This window comes from Eucalyptus grandis, chromosome 8, assembly GCF_016545825.1.
Source record: "Eucalyptus grandis isolate ANBG69807.140 chromosome 8, ASM1654582v1, whole genome shotgun sequence".
NCBI lineage: Eukaryota > Viridiplantae > Streptophyta > Magnoliopsida > Myrtales > Myrtaceae > Eucalyptus > Eucalyptus grandis.
The window spans coordinates 30474314-30496798 of NC_052619.1; the positions used below are offsets into that span (position 1 = coordinate 30474314).

General features: G+C 39.3%; 2 protein-coding genes across 3 annotated transcripts; both read left to right on the forward strand.

Moving 5' to 3' along the window:
* Window positions 1-9607: 9607 nt before the first annotated feature.
* LOC104414059 (malate dehydrogenase, glyoxysomal) lies at window positions 9608-13759 on the forward strand. Of its 2 annotated transcripts, none has more exons than XM_039300688.1 (10): window positions 9608-9861; window positions 9943-10041; window positions 10327-10542; window positions 10755-11069; window positions 11618-11707; window positions 11813-11896; window positions 12895-12930; window positions 13053-13142; window positions 13250-13344; window positions 13446-13759. In XM_039300688.1, exons 2-10 carry the CDS (start codon window positions 9970-9972, stop codon window positions 13516-13518), a joined length of 1071 nt encoding a protein of 356 aa, XP_039156622.1. In that variant the 5' UTR covers window positions 9608-9861; window positions 9943-9969; the 3' UTR covers window positions 13519-13759. The 2 variants fall into 2 exon arrangements, with proteins under 2 accessions (XP_039156622.1, XP_039156623.1); XM_039300689.1 differs by having other exon boundaries at window positions 9636-9861; window positions 9949-10041.
* A 5572-nt stretch (window positions 13760-19331) lies between these two features.
* LOC120287137 (TMV resistance protein N-like) lies at window positions 19332-22383 on the forward strand. The gene is made up of 2 exons (XM_039299836.1): window positions 19332-20272; window positions 21381-22383. The coding sequence occupies exons 1-2, from the start codon at window positions 19794-19796 to the stop codon at window positions 22381-22383; spliced, it is 1482 nt and encodes a 493-aa protein (XP_039155770.1). The 5' UTR covers window positions 19332-19793.
* Window positions 22384-22485: the final 102 nt, after the last annotated feature.

Here is a 22485-nt window from a genome sequence, read left to right on the forward strand (position 1 = left end):
TATTTGGGTAGCTATCCTTCGCTTCAATGTTCATTTAATTTCTCTATTATATCCAATTTGTTTGTGATCGTGCACACTGCTACACGTTTATCTCAACAAATCCTCTAGACATATCATCGGCAATCAACAAAAGACATCGAACATCTTTCTAATTGGAAAACTAAACTTTTCGTCTCTAGACTTATGGACTTTCCTAATCAAGCTCTTGAACTTTTAATTCCTTAAACCAAGTCTTTGAACTCGCATACATTGAGGAGCGAGTTGAAATCTTAACGTGTATAGTTTAGTAAATAACATCCGACCATCCAATGGGCTGTACTGAATTTAATTACCGAACTTAGAAAATGGATCTAGTATCTGTACATGGAGTAACAGCTTCGATCATCACATCATTATCATCTCCAAGATTATTTGTATCGAAACCCAGCATATCACTATCCAAATCTTTTTCAAGTGGATTAACATAATCAAGAAGCCTGTCAACTTCACCAAGATTGATCGATGCTTTGCCTTGAGCCAAGCTTGTTCATTATCATCGTATTTGTTTTAGAATATACGAGATTATCCAGTATCTCAGATGCAACCTTATTTCTTCTTCTTCTTTTTTTCCTATGCACAACTTCAAATGTACTCTAATTTCACTCGCATGAAGAACTGTAAGGTTCTGTAGATTTTCTAATGGCACAATCCCACTTAATACCTGCAAAAGATCTAGTTCATATAAGTCCATAGAAATTGATAACATGAGCAAATTTGATAATTTACGTGGACGACATGTTTTATCATTGTCATTGGTTTCTCTAAAAATAACTTTTGTAGCTTCATCCAATGGAGCTGCACTGCATTTTATTTATGAGAAAATGACACAAATAGTTTATAAATTTTGGCTCAATGTGCAATTTAGTCTTTGAATTTTTAATTTGTTCAATATAGTGCCTGAACTTTAATCTAATGTATAATGTGATCCCTAAAGTTTTATTTATGTAGTCCCTAAAAATTTAGTACATTTTTAATACAATTCCTGAAATTGTATAAAAATGTTCAATGTAGTCCCTGGTCTTGAATTAATGGAAGGACTTTCATATAATTCAGGACTATATTGAACATATACCAAAAGTTTAGGAATTACATTGAACATATTAAAAATTCAAAGACTATATTGTATATTGAGTTAAAGTTCAGGGACCACATTGAATACATTAAGTCAGAATCTAAGGACTGCTTATGTCATTATCCCTTTTATTTATTGAGGTAAAAAATTGAATCGTCGCTCAACTTTTCTTCAATATGAACTTTTTTCTTTATTCAACCTTATCCCGAACTTTTAAAAGTATGTTCAATGCAATTCTTCCATTAAACATATGCCATGCCACATGCATTTATTTTATGAGAATTGCCACGTTAGCATTAATTGAGCCAAAATAATGATTTGAATTCACACATCGTTTTCTCAAGTTAGCAACTTTTTTAAAATTACGCTTTGCTAAAAGGAAACAAGGCTTGAAATTCTTAGAGAATGCTTCGAATGACTTGGTTTCATGTATCGGAGGTGTTACCAACTTACCATGTGTGCTTTGATAACTATTTTTGTTAACAGGATCAAGCATATCATTCAACCAAAACAAATATAGCAAGATGTCGAGGATCGGGTAAGTACTCAGCCAAAATTATGTTTCTTTTTGCTAAATTTAGATGGGGGAGATGGGTTAATAAGTGCAAGGAGTATTTCTCTCATATTTTTGTTTTCTTCCTGTACGTCGTTCATTGATAAATCTCATTTCATGTATCTTTGTGTTTGTAAATTGTGAATTACCTTCTCATATGTTACCTTCTCTCTCCTTTTCGAGAGATTTTTACATACTATGGAGCAATTTTCTTGTCCATCCATGTCAATCACCTCAGAAGTATTACCATTTCGGAAGAAAAGCTCATAGTATTTGGTACTTGATTATCAATTTAAATCATAGTGACGTCAAATTCAAAAAGAGCCTTAAAGGTCTCTTCCTTTTGGTGCACTAGTCGATTAAGTGAGATGTATTAGCCATGTTGATTGCAATTAATTGTTGAGTGTCTCGAGGTTATTTTTGCATTATTTTTTTGCAATTTCAAGTGAGATGATTCGCTAATGTGGTAGGCACCGGAAATTCATTAAATCAATGATACGAGAGATTTTGATGAATCTGAAGATAAAAGGCAAATATGCCGTTAAGCATTTAGTCGGAATGGATCATCGAGTGGGAGCCGTCAGGAAGTTGGTGGACGTGGACCCCGGGGGGGGGCGGGGAGGATGCACTTTCTGCTAATTCATGGAACAAGAATTAGGAAACCACTGTCACTAAGGTTGTCATCAACAAATTAAATTCCCTCTTCAGTCATTGCTGCTTCCTGTGAAATGTATAGGAACCATCGATCAGCTTTGGCCTCATAACTTTATAGAAACAACTATTATCTGACACCATTTGATTAGGGCTTTCACAAGGAATCAATGATGTTGACTATGGGATCAAGGTGATTGCACGACAACTTTCTAATAGGAAAGTCTTCATTCTTCTTGATGATATGAATGATGAGGAACAACTTGATAAATAAGCCATCAAGCACGTTCCATTTGGTTGAGGAAATTGAGGAATTATGACAACTATGAATAGAAGCGTTCTAGAAGTCAACCAAACTTGGATTACAAATTCAATCTCTCGAGCTTTTTCGTAGAAATGTTTTTGGGTGAAATCCTTGCTTGATTCTAATTTTTTGTTCTCGGGATCAGTTTGGAAACGAATCGCATTTGGTAAAATTTTTGTTTCCGGGAACAAATTTCTATTTTTTTGTTCTCGAAGTAGATTTGGAACGAGAATCAAGAATACAAAAAGTTGATTTTTGTTCCGTGAACAAATCTAAGAATCAAAACCAATTCCCCTTCTTCCATTTTCTTATCTTTTCTTCTTCTTCATCGACCACCATCCCATGGTTGCCGTTCGCCGTCGCCCGCCGCCGGTTGCTGCTGTCCACCACCGTCGTCGCTGGTTGTTGGCAACCAGTTCAGCGAGCTCGTTGGAAGCAAGCCTAGCCACTGGCGAGCTCGCCGAAGGCCCGCCTAGACATCGGCAAGGTTGGGCAAGCCTCGCGACTAGCGAGGTCCAGCCTCGCCGGTGGCTAGGCGGGCCTCGCCCAGCCCTAGCGAGGCTCACCTAGCCTCTCCAGTGGCCAAGCGAGCCTCGCCCAGCCCCAGTGAGGCCGTCCTAGCCACCAATGAGGCTTGGCCTTGCCAGATCCAGTGAGGCTGAGCTTCAGCGGGGCTGAGCGAGCCTCGCCGGTGGCCAGGGGAGCCTCGCCCAGCCTCGCCAAGGCCGGCCTAGCCACCAGTGAGGCTTGGCCTTGCCGAGGGCCGGCAATGCTCTAGTGTGGTCGCCAGCCTTTGTTTGGCTGGTTGCCGAACCGGTGATTGGCCACCGGAAGAAGAAGAATATGAGAGAGAAAGGAAAAAAAGAAAAAGAAAAAGAAAAGATATTTAAAAATTAAAAAAAAATTGAATTTGAAACAAAATTAATGAATATGGTACCAAATGTAATTTTATTCCAAAATCAGAAATTTTGGACAATTACCAAATGACTTAAAATGCTTATAAATTGTTCCCGGGACTATAATAAAATATAATTATTTTTGGTTATTGTAATATTATGCAATAATGTAATATTATGTTAGTGGGCCCCAAAAGAAGAAACTGAAAAAGAAACTGAAAAGTCAGTAAAACAAAAAGGAGAGGGGAGAGGGCTCGGCTAAATAGAAGCTGAGAGTTCCCTCGACCAAAAAGAAAAGAAAGAAAAGACGAAGAAGAGGAAGGAGAAGAGAAAAAGGGAAAAATGAAAGGAATTTTGGCACGTGCACGTCTCGGATGCCTCACCAAGCCGACTCGACTCCATAACACAGCACCCGGTAAGAGATCAAGCCCCTTGTTTGTCCGATTGAAGTAATTTTTGGATTTAGGACTTAAATTCGAAATTTTTGGAAAACTGAGCGGCGAAGTCTAATTTTGGAGTCTTTGAGCCGCGTATTTTTGCAAGAATGGTAATTTAGGGTGTTGTGGAGCCGTGGGATTTTACGGATCGTGATTTGAGCTTATGGTTTGTCCAAAACAGAATTTCAAAGTTTCCCGCGCGCAGTGAACAGTACGCGTCCAGCAGCTTTGGGCCTGTATTTTGTCATTTTTCGGCTTGATTTTGGGATGGCCAAGTCAGGATTCTTGTGATATGTTTCAAGGGCTCTCTATTGAATATAAGTACGTTCGGATCGGGGTTCGGAAGAAAAAGTTAAGGCTTGATCAAGTTTTGCGCTTAAACTTCATGTTGCGAATGGCTTAAACAATCGCTTTGGTTATGCGACTTGTTAGCGCACAGAAGTCCTTTTGTTAGAGTTAAGGCGTAACTTAGTCATTTTGTAGTCGAGATAGAATTTTATTAGATTTTAACATTATTCTTCGGTTATTTGATAGGGCTTTGAGTTCGATGATACAAGTATCGTTTGTCGTTTGGTCGTAGACGATAAGGTGAGTGGTACTATATCTTCTTTGGTTTTATAAAATCATGTCTTGAAATATATATATGTATATATATTGAATTGAGAAGAGCATTTTTATTGCATAAAAGCCAGATCGAGCAATTGCTATCCTTTGGTTGATTGTGAATCTTTGAAAAGCACATTATACAAGGTTTGTGGAGAAACATATATGAAATTGCTTTGCGACTGATTTATAAAAAGGTTTATGATGATTTGAGAAACGGATATGAAATGGATTATGGGCTATGTTGCAAAATGTTATTTGTTTGGTTTAAGACATTGATTTATGGATTGGGTTTCTGGTATTGGAGAATGGTTATTTATGCTCAATGTGACTGTGAACCCAATGAGGGGTTTTTGGGGTATGCATACCAGGTTTAGGATATCCTTCTAGGCCTAGCCACCAGCTTTGTAGGTGGAGACCTTGCCAAGGGGGGGGATCTTGGTCGCCTTGTCACAGGGCGTTGTGTCGTGACCATGGTTAGTTATTGAGCAAAAGATTGATCAATGGATAGACCATTGATATGTGTTTTTTATGGAGATTATTTAATGGATTCGACCATTGATACTTGAATTTTGATGGCGATTCAAATGAGTTTTTCATATTACTATAAATCTTGATGATAAGAAATAACTCTTATAAGATTCAATACTTATTTTATATATTGAGTTGGCTTTGAAGTTTGGTATTGTTTTGTATACATGCATAGTGGTTGTTTGATCTGCTTAGAAGATATGTACTACTCACTGAGCTGTGGTTGCTCATCCCATTCCTCCTTTAATCTTTTCAGGTTCCTCAGCTAGTGGCGAATAGAGCGAGTGCGCTATCGTGGGAAACTTTTGGGGAGTTCTATTTTGTTTTTGGTATGGTTTAAGGAAGTGGTGCAAATGATCCTTACTAGTGGTTGAATCGTCTAAGTTTTGAAGTATATCTTTTCTCTTTTTGATGGATTATAGAAACTCTGATGTTGCAACCAATTTGAAGGTTTATCTGATATTTATATATATAAGTTAATATTAGTTTGTTGGTTGTGTTTGAAGCTACGTCTTTTGTAAAGAAGGACGGCCGTGTCATCCCCATTCTTTGTAGTTTTTGGGGTGTGACAGTTATAATCTATTCCTGGGAACATAATTGTTACCAAATGCACCATAAGCTTCCCACAAGTTTTATAAGCGTAAGCTTGGGATCATGTTCTTAGCATTAGGTCCCAAATCCGTGAAACCTAACTAAATTGGTGGATTTGAGCTGTGGTGGTCATGATGGGAATTGTCGTCTTCGTTCTTCTAAGATGGTCCATACCAACAATTCCTTGTGTTCCTTCCACCGTCTTTGTCAACATTGTCACTAGAATGTCATGAACCAAAAATCAGTTTGTAATATGCCGCAACCTGAGAAACTTGACACGTGTGCCAATTTATCAATGTTGTTGGAAGGAAGTTCAGCTTGATGAGCTTGAACAGTTCATTGTGGAAGGCTTAGAATTCCTTGAGGGATTTGCCGATCTTTTGAGGTTGAAGTTGTCAAAGTTGATTGATTGCCCAAATCTAAGTGCGATTGAAGGACTTGGTTCAGCGGACTTGTTGGAACAATTGGAAATAAAAGAATGTACTAAAATTGAAACTCTAGATGGTCCATCGGATTTGAAAAAGCTGGAGACATGGGTAATTCGAGGATGCAAAGTGCGTCTGGCCGTTAAGGGCCTAGTGTGAACTAGAGAAAATCAAAAGATTGGATTTTACCCGCTGTAGATCATTAGAAAGCTTCGCTAATATATTCAGTACGAAAATACAGATAAGTGCTGCTGCATAAGCATTTTTAACTCGTCTAAGTCGGAAGGAGAACCTCATTGACAGCGAGACCAAGGCATCTCATACTAGCTATGGAAAGTCCTGAGGAAATGTCCAACTGGGTTCATAATCAGTCAAGCCAGAGCAAATAAGATGTACGCAATGGCAAAAAGAGGGGAAAAAAAAAGGAAAAAAGAAAGAGGAACGCGTGTTACTGGGTCCTTGCGGAGGATTAGAAAGGAACAGGAGCAGAAGTGGAACTCAAAGCACTCTGAGCACGTCGAGCAGCGGATGAAGCTGAGAGAGAGAGAGGAGAGACGAGGAGAAGCAAAGAAGACAAGCCAAGCAAACTTTTTTGGTGAGTGAAAGCCTGATGCAGAGAGAGAGAGAGAGAGAGAGAGAGAGAGAAGAAAAACAACTTCAGATCTGTACAGCGATCGGGCTACTTCCTCACTATCGATCACCACTATTGACCATCTCTTATTCAATCTGTTTAGCGATTTCATGGAATTTCAACTTCCCCAGAATTCTTCTTGTGGCATTCAAGGGAAGAAAAGATGATTCGAAGATTGGTCGTACTGGGATGGATTTTCACTAGCTATTGCTGGAGAAGTCGCCTTCGAATTAGACACCGTTACTTGTAATCCGTGTCTAATTATGCATTAATTCGTCATAAATATTAGGTTGAGCAAGTACAGTTAGTCAAACGAGGGTGTTTGCTGACATTTTTGTCATATAATTTATCTTAGAGCGCTTTGCATGTTTTTGTCTTTATTATGACAATTTATGTAGTACTTTCGACAATGCTTTCACCCCATGAAAAAGCAGGTGCAATTTTTCTTTTTCGTATTTGTAGAATTGTTTTCTTTTTCCCCGAAATCATATAATTGTCCAAATTCTTTTTAAAGGCTAAACATTAGAAATCTGATTGATGAGATTTTTTTTGCAGTTGAGGAAAGAAGGAAATAATAACTGCTTTATTTTGTTCTCATTCTTTATTTTTTTTTGGATTAGAAATACGGATATTCATTACTCAACCGAAGATAAAGGATTACAAAAGGATTCAAGATCCAAACATAAAATCAACCAAACAGAATGCGGGGGATCAATAATCTAATTCGTTGGATGAGAGTTGGCTCGGTGAGCCTTAGCGACCTAGTCGGCCACTTTATTATAATCTCTTGGTTCAAAACGGATACTGACTCCTTCTAGCTGGCCCAACAACTTAATGCAATCTTGAATGATGGACCAAGAGGCCCATGGCATTTTAGACCGGCCCATTATGTAATTAACTGTTGATGAGCTAACAGTTGATAGTAGTGAATAGCTCTTTATCTGTACCTCTTATAATATATGGACATACTCATAGATTGATATTGATCTTAATGGCTAATGTAAGATGGGTGAATATTATTTTTAACACCGTTTTCACATTGAATTCATACATTCTATTCATACTACAAATATGAAATTTGGGAGTCGATTCTCAATTAAAATCAATTGACTTTTAATTTCTATGTTCACTTTGCTTTTTCTAAGAGATGCCTTCACTTGTGGTATATCAGCAAAGAGAGGTCAATATCACTTCTATCAGCCCTATCGAATTCATAACTTATTTAGTTATCGCATTTTTTATTTTTTATGACAACATGGTAAGACAAACGTTCAATTATTGTTATTTTTCTCATAATGTCATTAGGTATGTTGACCTGTCGATGGTCTTCATTCGTGACAAGATGTGCACGTGAAAGAATGATGAGATTAACTGTTCAATTAGATGATTACCAAAAACAAGCAACGCCTGAAATAGTAAGGTCATGACTATTCGACCTCCAAACCATTGAAGGGGAAATTTGTCGTTGGTTGGTGGACCAGTTTGATCCAAACTTGGGGGAGATAAGAACGTTCCATCAGCAATCTGTTTATTCTCGTGGACCGGGTTTGTGTTGCCCAGTGGGCATTAATCAAGAGAAACGAGCTCGGCAAATTCGGTATGAAATGCTCTGAATGAATCTACAGGCAACGCTAAATTCAAACTTCGCAAACATGTATCGTGCTTCTACAGATAGTATATTTGTCGCCGATTTATATGAAAATGTTTCTTTGATCATGCATTGTTCAAAATTCACTAAAATTTCCCCATTATGGAGTTGGGTCACATTGAGAAAGTGGATATCGGCAATATGGTGTTGGCCCCGTAGCCAAAAAGATACTTCGGGCAATTGATTGGACAAATAATGTAATAAAAAAAATCATTAACCATATGCATATAGGTGTCTGATGATGCTCCCACGTCAATTATTAATAGACACAAGAAGCCATATTATTTAATTTAGAAAAATAGTGAAGGTATTACATGTTATGCTTAAAGCACGTGGTAATGACATTACGCCAATACCGAAAATGAGTCCATCTCAACCCCAAAAAGGATGAGATATAATCACCTAGACGATATGATTGGTGCAATTGCTATACAGGAAATAGCTGTCGTTTGACAATGCTCTTTAGGTTGGTAGTACCTTGTGGCTGTAAGAAGTTTCCGATTGCACTTCCCTTGTGTGGATAATGCCTTCAGGACGATAACAATTCAGTTCATGGTACACAATCGCTATAAACAATAGGAGGGACTATAATGGTGATTTTAGAAGTTGACATAATCGAACTATCCTGTTGTTTAGCCTATCTTGAAATGGACGATCTTCCTTTGTTCTAGTGCAAAATTGATTCAAGATCAAGATTCAAATTACCACATGCATACATCATCTTATAATCACTCCAACACGATAGATCTAAGTGTTTCTAATGACTCTTTGTACGTGGGATAAATGGAATCCAACATTATAAAGATATTTGGCTTCTTTTTTGATATTCAAGAAAGAGGGGCTAATCCCAAACTAGCACACCTACCTTCAAAACAATTTTCATGTCCAAATCGATTTATCGGTTATACACTTACTTTAAACTAATTTTTGATTGCAAATTTTCAAATTAACGTACCCAAAATCATAAAATTGGGCAAATGTAGTATGAATGTAACAATTTCATGTTTTTTTTTTTTTTTTTTTTATGATATCCAGATTGAGATTTCTTTACTAAAAAATTAGTTTGGATAGGTAGGATATTAACTTGAGATTTTTTTGGTGATATTAATTCTGGAAAAAAAAAGGAAGAAAAAATAATTGCAATTTTGAGATGGGTCCCATGGACCTCGGCAACCACTGCACCGCGGAAAACCGACAGCCAAATTATCGAAGATTACCCAAGAAAAAAAAAGGAGGAGGAAAAGGAAAGCGAACGGAAGAAGCAAACAAAGGATGGGATGAAGTGGAGACGGTGGAGGATCGGATCGGATAGTCAAAGGAGAGGCAGAGGATCGAAGTGCATCGAAGGCCACAACCATTATGGGTTCTTTAGCAGGATAAGATTTGATCCATTCTTCGCCCCATCTCTCTTTTCTTCCACGCTTCCCAATCCCTCGCCCTCACGTCATCTTGCATCCCATCCTCTCTCCCCCAATCTCAGGTCCTCATCTCAGCCCTCTGCTTCTTTGCTTTCTGTATTTATCTGGGTACACACCATTCTAAGCTTGCTCTTTGCCATCAGCGCCAGCCTCTCCGAGTGGAATTCAGGATGCAGCCCGCTTCCGAGGCCAACCAACGCATCGCAAGAATCTCCGCTCACCTTCACCCACCTAATTTGCAGGTATGCCCATTGAAATTGGGCTCTTCCTCGATCGTGGGTCGTGCTCGTTTTCTTTTCATTCGCTCTCTTTCTTGTTTTTTCTATGGGCCAGTCGTCTTCGTTGCTAAAAAAATCGCTAAATTGAAATGGGTAGTTGTTAATTTCTGAAAGGTTACGCAATTGGTGAGCTTTAATTGAATCGTGAGCTGCGACTGTCGAAGCTGGCGATGCTTTTTTATTATGATGCTTAGTTTTATTGGTTGAAGAGCTAATGAGGAGTGATCGTGCATTGTGGGTGACTCTTAGATGGAGGAGAGCGCGGGGCTAAGGCGTGCGAATTGCCGGGCAAAGGGTGCAGCGCCGGGATTCAAAGTCGCCATCCTGGGAGCGGCTGGAGGGATCGGGCAGCCTCTGGCATTGTTGATGAAGATCAACCCGCTCGTCTCTGTTCTTCATCTGTATGATGTTGTGAATACTCCTGGCGTCACCGCTGATATCAGCCACATGGACACTGGTGCCGTGGTGAGTTTCCCCTCCCATCATCAATTAGATTGCCGTTTGCTGAATTTGGGATGAACACAATTGTTGGTCTCTATATGAAGGTGGAATTTAATATTGTTGATCGTTTTTCTGGGGATATTGTTGGGATTACCTTTTCAGATGAGTGAGCTCGATATCATCATTGTATATGGATGTTTTACTAAGTCAAACTAAGTTGTTTCTTCTATAATCAGGTCCGCGGATTTCTGGGACAGCCACAACTGGAGGAAGCCCTTGTAGGAATGGACCTTGTCATCATCCCTGCTGGAGTTCCTAGGAAACCCGGGATGACAAGAGATGACCTGTTCAAGATAAATGCTGGAATTGTCAGAACCCTTTGTGAAGGAATTGCCAAATCATGCCCAAAAGCTATCGTCAACCTGATTAGCAACCCTGTTAACTCCACAGTTCCCATTGCAGCCGAAGTTTTCAAGAAAGCTGGCACTTATGATCCTAAGAGACTGTTGGGTGTGACCACACTCGATGTAGTTAGAGCAAATACTTTTGTGGTAGGTGTCACTCCTGCCTCTACTGTCTTGCTGATACTATTGAGAAGCATGGAGTATCTTTATGTTCAGACTATCAGGTCGTCACTTTGTATAAGCCTACAAAGTTGGAAGCATATGTTACCTTGTTTAGCATGCTCTCTTGACTTAAACGTTATAATTGGTGTACCTACAATTAGTAACTTGCTCCAAGGGCATCAACCTTTTCCTGGCTTGTGAAAAGACAACTTAGTTGAATTTTATTAAATAGGTTAACACCCATCTATGGGATCATGTGCAGTGGTTTAAAAGCAAGTTAATAAAACCCGGCTATGTGCAAGCCTAGCAGTAGAGTCGAGACGCCCCATGTATTTGATTGTTTCAGGTGAAATAATCATGTAACTTCTGTTCCATATTAGTGAGAGTTATTGGTTCTCTTCTCATGATGATGAGGGTTTTTGGGGTCATAGATACTTGGTATTAATGCTCAGGCAGCAAAATTGTACCGATACCAGTTTCGAGACAATGCTATGAACGCCAACAACTTTATTCATTTCCATTGTGTCTTGCAGGCAGAAGTACTGGGTCTTGATCCTAGAGAAGTCGATGTTCCAGTTGTTGGGGGTCATGCAGGAGTGACAATTTTACCTCTTTTATCTCAGGTTTGTGATGTATTCTTCCTGATGAGAACTTATTATATGTTTGATAGGAACTTGCAACTTTCCTCTATAATGCTAAATGGCAATTGGCATTTTCAAAATCTGTAGGTTAAACCACCTTGTTCTTTCACTCCTCCAGAAATTGATTACCTGACATCACGCATCCAAAATGGCGGGACAGAAGTTGTCGAGGTATATAAATTTCAATTTGTTATGGATTTGGACGTCAAATTGGCGGTGTTACCGATATATCATATTCCGTCAGTCTCTTCATTTTTGCATTTTCAGGTTGTAAATAGTGCTTTAGCTGTTCTAGTGATGTTCATTTTCTTAAGGGCTTGTGACAAGCTTCAAAGTTTTGAAGCTGCCTAAGGAGTACACTGTTACAAGCAAGCTTTTTTTCCCCAGACACATGACTGCATCCTTAATCATGTTAGAGCTCTAGATCCTTTAAATTTACCAGCCATTTCGAAGATATTCTCTGCCAAGAACTTTCTATATGAGAAGGATGAGATTTTCTCAAGAATCACATCGTAGGTCCATGTGGGCATATATCTTTCTCAAGTCAACTTTATGGCATGAAGCCTTTGCCTATGCACTGTAATGAACAGAAAAGAGCTTGATATTATCTCTACTAGAATATGATTATCACAACCATGGATTTTTTTTTTTTTTTTTTGTTGGTAAGAACCTTGAAATTTTTTCCATTACCGCTACCCTAAGAAATGTTTTAATATAAAGATTTTTGTCCAAATTATTGGGACACCTTGCATGTGAAAGTATGTAGAAGGTGATCACTTTGTCTTGGGCTATTGGTAGAAGCAAGCAGTTATGGAGAGTATCTAAGTTTCTGATTATTTTGTCTGGTCCTCTGGTCCTCATTAAGGAAAACAAAGGAAGGTGACAAAAAGACTATAGAAACATAGCACCGTATACATCTCTTGCCATTATATTAAGAGAATGATTTGCATTTTGATGATAAGAGGAGAAGTTCATGTGGTGACAGGATTGTTAGATATATCAGATTTTCTAAAAGTGATTGCTGATTTCTAACCAAAACTGTATGATTTTTGCATCTGTTTCCACAATGAAATTCTGACATGACATCTTAGGCTTTGCTTCTCTGCTTCCATACATTTTTGTTCTGAAGCCAACTGAATTGTGTACGTTTGTGCCTTGACAACTATCAGGCTAAAGCTGGAGCTGGCTCGGCAACTCTCTCAATGGTCAGTCCTTTTTTTGGCCCTTGGGATGTAGTTTGATCTCTTTCATGACCAGGCAATTTGATGAATTTTTGATATGCAGACTCTTTTCATATGCTAAAATAATGTGAAAATGAAATATGCAGGCATATGCTTCTGTGAAGTTTGCTGATGCATGCCTGCGTGGGTTGAGGGGTGATGCGGGTATTGTCGAATGTGCATTTGTTGCTTCTCAGGTTTGGTGCCTTGAAAGAACTTATCGAGATTTGAAAATCTTTGTATTTCTCTCAAATCTAAAATGAAACCACCGATAATTTTCTTTGTTGTTGTCCCCATATTTCAGGTAACTGAGCTTCCGTTCTTTGCATCCAAAGTGCGCCTCGGTCGTACTGGGGCTGAGGAGGTTCTTCCTCTTGGCCCACTGAATGAGTATGAAAGGTCTGGAATTTTAATAATCCTGAGATTTTTAAGTCTGCTCTGATTACACATCAAAGAAAGATAAAGTTTTCTAATTTCGGCTGTTGTTTGTTAACCTGTAGGGCTGGCTTGGAAAAGGCAAAGCAAGAGTTAGCAGAGAGTATTCAGAAGGGCATTTCATTTATCAAGAAGTGAACGAGTTAAAGACGTTTCTTTTCGGAACGAAAGAGATAGCCTCTCCATAGTTTCCGGTTATTTTCTACTCAGAATTGGTTCTTGGGAATAAGTGGTTTAGACCAGGAAGATATCGAAGTTATTCAGCATAGCTGACGTAGGAAAAAACGGAGGATTTTCTTTTCTTGAATGTTATGTACTCGAATGGTGATGTGTAATAACGAGGTGGAAAAGATGTTTGTATATTATAGTTCTATGTCCATCTTTCTCGTCTTCGTCTTCGTGTTTGCATCTGTGTTTTCGACTTTCTTATGCACCTGCAGTGTCGCCTCCGAGTTGCACTTCAATTGTGCAATGCCGCAATAGGCAAATAAGCGGGAGCCCGTTTTTGGCTCTAGGCCTGAAGTTTAGGGGACTCAAGTGCAGCTTTTTGTGGCTCTGTCCAGAAGATTTTAAGAGTCACACGAGCAAAGATAGCCATTCTAGAGGCCCTTCTTGGGTGGAAGGCGGAGAGAGTTTAAATTATCATTTGAACACAAAAAGGCACAAGTTCGAGAATTTTCAATTGGAGATGCCTCTCGACTGATTCTCTCCCCAATTACCAGCACAATTTCTCACACCAAGTTTTACTTACTTGGAGCATTTAAATTTAACAAACGACTTTAAGCTCGAAATAATTATCTAATGAAAGATGATTTAGTTATCAATAATAATTTATGGCAAGTTTCTCAATGGATAATGAAAATAGTTTATATTCATTCAATTTATCCAACGCTTAAAAAGGCAAGAGATTTTGCTTGTATGAAGGTCAAACTTCAAAGGCTCCTGCTCTTGATAACACACATCTGGTGGAGACCCGTATTAAAGTGGCGGAGAAGTTAAATCAGTGGGCTTTGGTGGCTAGCCCTAATAAACCACCGGATTATCCATGAAGATTTTAAGTTGGAATTGTCAGGGGTTGGGCACACACCCTTGACAATTCAAGCTTTGCGAGTCCTTATGACTCAAGAAAGGCCCAGCATCATCTTTTTAATGGAAACTAAAAATCAAGAGCATAAGGTGCAACGATTAAGAAGCAAGTTAAAATTTCAGAATTGTTTCTTAGTGGATCCAGCAGGTATTGCTGGGCGTTTAGCTATTTTCTGGGATGACCAGGTATTAATATCCATTAAGTCTTTCTCGAATAGCTTTATTAATGTTCAATGTCATGTCAAAGAAACCAAATAGAGAATGTATATCACATTTCTATATGCTCCCACTAAATTCCATGAAAGAGTATTGTTATGGGAGGCTATACATAGAGCGAGTGTAAATTATCATCTACCTTGGCTTAACATGGGGGATTTTAATGAAATTCTGTATTACTGGGAAAAAGTGGGTTAAAAAAGAGCAGAAAACTGCTGGCTTACAGCTTTCAGAGACTTTTTGCACCAATGTCCCTTAATGGATTTGGAATACAAGGGCTGTGCGTATATCTAGACAAATAAAAGAGCAGGAGAACACTTGGTTAAGAAGCGCCTTGATAGAGCTCTATGTAACTTGGATTGGAGACTTGAATATCCAACTACCGAATGTATAGCATTACTAGCCATTGGCTCGGATCATAGCCCTCTTATAATATCACTTTACCAACGAAAGGAACGGAGGAAAAGGGTATTCTGATACGAAGCTTTGTGGTCAGGGGATAAGGAGTGTGTGCAGTTAGTTAAGAAAACTTGGGCTGAAACCTAATTACAAAGGCTAAATATGATGGAAAAACTGCAGATAGTGGTACAAAAGTTGATAATGTCAAGTAAGAATAGATTTTCCAATGCTAATAGGAAGATTGAGTGGCTGAAGAGTGAGCTTCAAAGGTTGATGAATGAAATGGAAGCTTCTTAGGAATGTGTGGAAGCAAAGAAGATATCTCAAGAGATTGAATACTTGTGCCAGTAAAAGGAGATGTATTGGGAATGCGGTCTAGAATTAGCTGGTTGAAATGGGGCGATAGAAACACTAAATTCTTCCATGCTATAGCTATTCAGAGATGATCCAAAAACAGAATAACCATGCTAAAGAATGCTGAAGATGATTGGGTGAGAGAGGAACAACTTTTGAAGCAAATGACGGAGACATATTTTAAAAATTTGTATGAGTCTATGGGGTCTCGAAACTTTCAACCTATTCTTCACCAAATTCCAACTTATGTTAATGAAACAATGAACTAACAGCTGGTTAAATTTGTTACTTTGGAGGAGATTATGACTGCAATGAACCAATTAGGAGCTACTAAAGCCCCAGGACCGGATGGGCTTAATGGACTCTTCTTTAGGAATCATTGGCCAGCTATAGGCCAGGATATTTGTAGGGAAGTACAGAATTTTTTTGATACGGGTTTACCTAAATTCAGCCATGAACAGAACCCAAATCACCCTAATTCCCAAAATCCCAAACCCCGAAAAGCTTGAACAATTCCACCTAATCAACCTCTGCAATTTTTTGTACAAAATCATTTCCAAAGTATTAACCAATAGACTTAAACCCCTACTATCAAGTTTTATTGCTGAAGAACAAAGTGCTTTTGTGGGGGGTAGACAAATTCAAGACAATATCCTAATTGTGCAGAAGTACTCCATAGAATGCAAACTCGGAAGAGAAAGAATAAATTCCAAGCTGTTCTAAAGCTGGATATGTAGAAGGCATATGATCGGATTGAATGGGATTTCCTTTGAGCATGCTTACTCAAGATGGGATTATGTGATAAGTGGGTACAATGGGTGATGCAATGTGTTTCAACGGTTTCGTTTAGTGTAAATTTCAATGGGGAACTCCTACCTTCATTTAAGCCAAACAGAGGGATTCGACAAGGTGACCCACTATCCCCTTATCTCTTCATTTTAATGGCAAACACCCTCTCAAACCTAATCAAACAAGCTGTAGCAGATGGTACACTCCGAGCAATCAAGTTGAATAGAAGGTCCTACTCTATCACACTTACTATTTGCAGATGACTCAATTTTCTTTCTCCATGCAACCATATTAGAATGTCAAAATTTGGCGGCCAATTTACACCAATATTGTTTTGCATCAGGCCAGGCTATTAATCTTAATAAGTCAGGCATTTATTTTAGTAAAAGCTGTCCAATGAACTTGAGAAGAAATATGGCTTCAAAATTGAGAGTTTTAGAGATAAAGAAAACAGGGAAGTATTTAGGAATTCTTTCGGATTAAGGAGCTTCCAAGAAATATATATTCGCTTGGATTCTATCTTGAGTTAATATGATGTTGGAAAACTGGAAGGATAATTTGCTGTCAAAAGTAGGGAAGGAAATATTGATCAAAGCGATATCTGAGGCCATTCCTCAATATGCAATGTCCATTTTCAAAATCCTATTTCAATTTGCAAATATATTGAGAAGAAAATTGCCAATTTATGGTTGAGAAATAGTAACAAATTTGCTGGGGTTCATTGGAAAAATTGGGAAACTCTAAAACTTAGGAAGAATGGGGGGGTCTCGACTTCAAAGATTTACTTGCCTTCAATACAGCTATGTTAGGGAAGTAAGCTTGGTGCTTTTTACAGCAACCATAGTCCTTGCTAAGCCAAGTGATGAAGGGTCTTTATTATCCGCATGGTGATTTTTGGAAAGCTAGAAAAGGTTCCTGACCTTCATGGGGATGACAAAGTATTTTCTCGGAAGAGATTCTATAGCACCATTTGTTATGTATTCAATGGGAAGTGGAAAGAAAATTTTGATTCGAGAAGACAAATGGTTGAAAAGTGGACTTATTGGTGGCCTAGCAACAAGAAATGAGCCAGTTCATGTGGCTGAATTAATAGAACCAGAAGTTGGGATATGGGATGAACCAATGGTAAGATCGTTGTTTGATGATCAAAGAATGAAGGAAATCCTAGAAACCCCTATTGGATTACCCACTATAGAAGACAAATTGGTTTGGATGAATAACAAGCCAAGGTCCTACACAGTTAAAGGCGGTTATTTCACCATTAGAGATAGATCAGCTAGTACACATACAACAACAACTTCATATCACCAAACGACACCTCAACTCTAGAAATATATTTGGCACTCTAGAACTCTACCCAAAATTAAACTATTTCTCTGGAGTGCATGTCAAAATACGATGCCTACTCTAGAAAATTTACACAGGAGAAGAATAGTATCTACCCCATTATGTCCCATATGCAAATAGGAAGCTGAAACCATTGAACATACCCTCCTGCTCTGCCCATGGACAGCTCAAATATGGCTCGCCACCTCCCTGCAAATTAAAATATCAAGAATTGGGTTAACAAGATTTGACGACTAGGCTGTGCAAGTTAAAAAAAGACCCACAAGGAGATTTGAAGTTCAACCTAACCGCAACAATCTTGTGGTGCATATGGAAAGACAGGAATCACTTCATTTTCGGGCAATGTCCCCTGCATCCGCAACAAACACTATTCAAAGCTTTAGCTTTACACGAGAACTTTCTCATGTGGAACTGCAAACCAAAGGAAAAGAAGACAAGTGAAGCTCAGACTTACCGATGGCAACCCCTGGCCCCAGATGTGCTAAAAGTTAACATCGATGCTTCTTTTATCCGAAATGAAGGAGCGGCTACAACTTCTAACGAGAACAGGGGATCGAACGAAGAAACCAACGAAAACAGGGGATCGCACGAAGAAGCTACTACAGCTTCAGAGGAGAACAAAGGATCCATCGCCATCGCCGGCCTTTGTCGACACTCCAAGGGGCGTCTTGTTGATTGCTTCTCCAAGCCAGTTGCGATTTCTTCTGCAGAACATGCGGGGCCAATAGGGGATTGCACGAAGAAGCCATTACAGCTTCAAAGAAGAACAGGGATCCATCGCCTACCTTTGTCGAGACTCCAAGGGGCATATTGTTGATGGCTTCTCCAAGCTGGTTGTGGTTTCTATTGCAGAATAGGCGGAGGCCATGGCACTTCTTGAAACCTTAGAGTTCCTTTCTTCCAGATCTGAGTTGAAAATGCAAGTACATTTGGATTGCCTTTCCCTAGTGCAAAGCATTTTGATGACAACTGCAACAAGTTGGGAAATTAAGGGCATCGTGGATTGAATCAAGGCCAAGCTAAATGAGTTTTCTGGGCTTTCTCTGGCCTATTGCAGCAGGGAGTTTAATAGGACAACAGATTGGCTTGCAAAAGCCTAAAGATTTAACTGTCTTCCTAGTAATTGAATAGCTAATCCCCTGCCCAGCCTGTTTGATTTGTTATATGCCGATACTTTTGATGTATTTCCTCCAAACTTGGCTAAGTAAATTAATAGCAATCGTATTTTTGACCAAAAAAAAGGTGATATTAGCAATTAATTTTTTAAAAATTTAAATGATTGTTTTTCTTGAAATAAGATTATCCTAGTGTTTTTCCACGGGTGTAAGCATCAGTCCTTTTTTCGTTTGACTTGTGAGAGTTCGACTAAAATATGTTCCAACTGCAGAGTAGACCCCAGGAGAGGACAACTCAGATCCATAAAAATAATCCTGGAAGAGTACGCCTCGCCGGTCTTGTCAGATCTTTTCCTGGGAAACGGAACCAATCTCACTCCACTCCCAAGGCGACACATGTCGTCCAGGAAACTTGAAGTCGCAAGTCGACGTCCTCGATTTCGCTGGAAGAAGCAGATAACCTCGAGACTTTCCTCTTGAGGTACGGTTCCTTCACCTCGATCTTGATGATGGAGGACTGAGACGGCGACGAGGGTTGGACTGAGACGACGGTGGGGCGGTGGGGCGGTGGGGCGGTTGGAAGGGTGTAGTAGACGTTGGAGTGGAAGAGAACAACAAGAAGAAGAAACAAGAAGAAGAAACAAAAGGAAAATGAAGAGAGGGGAGACAGGGGTGACGTGAGGTGAGGGAGGGTGAGCGCTGTGTGACCCGTGAATGGAGTGGGATTTTCGTGCGTTGAAATCCTGTTCCTACCCAATAATTTCGTTGTCTTAGAACTCTTCTTACTTTCCATTTCTGGCTCTCAGGTCTGGGCTCTCTCTCTCCCCCCTCTCTCCCCTCCGGCAGCGTCCTTCCGTCCTTCTCTCCATACCATCGACTCAGTCGCTGTCTCATCTCGATCGGCCGTTAACCAGCGCACTAGGTGCTCTCTCTTTATATCAGTTTCGTTTTCGATTTCTCCGTCGAATGCCATTGTTGATTGATGGCTGTGAGTCTGTGACTAACCAAGCGCACCATCTGTTTTCTTTTCCTTCCTTTTATGTTTCGTAACTGTTGATTGATTTCTTGCCTCAAGCAAGCCCATTGACTCGATTCTGTCTCAAGGCGATGGCACCGTCCGCTAATACATTGAGAATGGAGTTCGAGGTGTTCCTGAGTTTCAGGGGACCGGACACTCGGAACACCTTTACTAGTTGCCTCTATAGTGACATGGTGGAGAAAGGAATCCGTGTCTTCAAAGATGATGAGGAGTTCCGAGTCGGTCAGAAGATTAGTGGACAGCTCTTGCGGGCCCTTGCCGACACCCAGATCTATATCCCTATCTTCTCCAAGGGCTTCGCTTCCAGTCCGTGGTGTCTTCGTGAGGTCGCACATATGGTAGATTGCACTTCCAAATCAGACGGGAAGAAGGAGATCCTCCCCATTTTTTTCGATGTAGAGCCGGATGATGTCAAGCTTAAAACAAATTTGTACAGAGATGCCCTGTCTAAACATGAGAAGAAGTATGGCTCCATTGAAGTCAAGCGCTGGGGAGATGCTCTGGTTGAGGTTCCGACCAGAGCAGGTTGGAAGCTGGAACGAAAAGGGTAAGTCCTACACAACTTTTTCTTGAGTTCTTAATTTTAACATAATCTATCAAGAACTTAGCTAAAGTATTATTGGTCGTGTTATACGTCTAACGATATCAATCATCTCTAGGACTTTTACCTCGTGTATTCCATCCAGTCTTTTGAGTAATCAATTTCTCTGTAAGTTGAAAAAAGTTGACGTTAATATTACGTCATCGTCAAGTTGTTGCTGAATGCTAAGTTAGCAGTCTGTTCGGTTGTTGAAAACCGTAGAACAACTTTAAATAAAAAATTGATAATTTTCAATAAATTTAGACAAAGAGAAGTGGAAACAACAACTACCATATGTTGTTTTAAATATGATTTTAGGGGTACTTTAGAAATTTTGAGAATAGTCCTCCTTTATTACATATGGTTGTGTAAAAGTTTTATATTTTTTTAAAGAAAAATAGAGGAATAGTTTTTAAGTTTCAACGTAATAATCAATGCATAGATAGTTACTAGAGGCAATAATCTCGCATCACACCCTCACTTCATAACTCATTTGAAAATTGGAAAAGTTTAGTGAGAATGTTCATTCTGCCACTTGGGCACTTGTCACGTAGTAATTGGCTCTTTGTTTGCTCGCATGTGCACTTAACCTTATATATATATAGAGAGAGAGAGAGAGAGAGAGAGAGCTGACTTGGAGACGCCGTATGAGTAGATGGACGAAATAGTTATCAATATATGACTGGATTCTTTTCCACTCTGTGCTTTTCTTCAACCAAATATGAAATGACCTAATTTCCTTTCTTTTTAATTAACGCATCCAAAGTAAGTATTAGTGTTTACACCCAATCAGTGAGAATCTGGGCAGCGGTTAGTGTTTAAATCCAATCAGTGGGAACCTGCGCACGGACAACAGCTAATTGGAGACCATTATAATTATGAAAATTTTCATTGTAACTTGAGATTCTTATGTTTAAATGGATTGAAATTTGTTATTTGAAGAACGGCCACTCTTTGTAAATCAGTCTTGATATACTTGGCTTATGTTATTCAAATTGCACACGCTTGAAAGTTAGGAATAGCACATTGTCATTATTTTCTGTGTCTAAATTTGTCCACCATCGCTGTCCAGCAGGTATGGGGAACTTACAAAATTGATTATTCGAGAGCTTCTACTTAAGCTGAAGGGGAAGAACAGATCTCTTCCTGACCATTTAGTTGAAACGGATGATTTAAAACGTGTAGAAACATTGTTGGATGTTGACTCTAATGACCATGTACGATTCCTTATAATCCATGGAGTAGGTGGTATTGGCAAATCAACTCTTGCTAGCATTATCTTCAACCGATTCCGGTCTAAATTTGATTGTAGTAGTTTCCTCGATGATGTCCCATGTCAAGGTCTTTTAGACGTGCAAAAGAAATTGTTATCTGACACATTGGGCTCAACCTCTATTGATGGAATCCATGACCCCAACGATGGGATCGATCGTATAAGAAGAGGTCTTATCAACAAGAAAGTTCTAGTTGTTGTTGATAATGTGGACAAGAAGAGCCAACTTGATAAACTTGCAGGGAGATGCGATTGGTTTGGTTCCGGAAGTAGGATCATTATCACAATTAGGGACAAAAACACATTGCTAGATAAGGGCTACCAAATACTGCCTAACAATTACTTGGCCTACCCAATGTTGGAGATGCCTATAGATCAAGCAATTCAACTTTTCAGTAGGCATGCCTTTAGAAGTGATACTCCTCCAGAAGGTTGCTACAATTTCTCGAAAGAAGTCGTTTCAAGCATAGGAAGGCTTCCTTTGACTTTGGAAGTTGTGGGTTCTCGTTTTGCCAATACAATTAGATCAGAGTGGGACGAAACATTGGAGGACTTAAAGCAAGTGCCACATAGGCGCGTAAGAAAAACACTGATGATGAGTATCAAGAGATTGGATGACATAGAAAAAGCCATATTCCTAGACATAGCATGTTTTTGCATAGGGGAGGATAAGACTTATGCGGATTACATGTGGCGTAGTAGTGGATATTCTCCACGCAGCGCAATTGATGTTCTTCTGCTCATGTCATTGATAAAGATCGATGAGTTCAATAGGTTCGGATGCATGATGAAGTTCGAGATCTAGGAAGGTACATTGTCAAGGAAGAGAATTTTGAAGATGCCGGAGAGCGCCGTTGGGTGCGGATTGATGAGAATACTCTAGACATGCAAAGCTGCAACAAGGTGA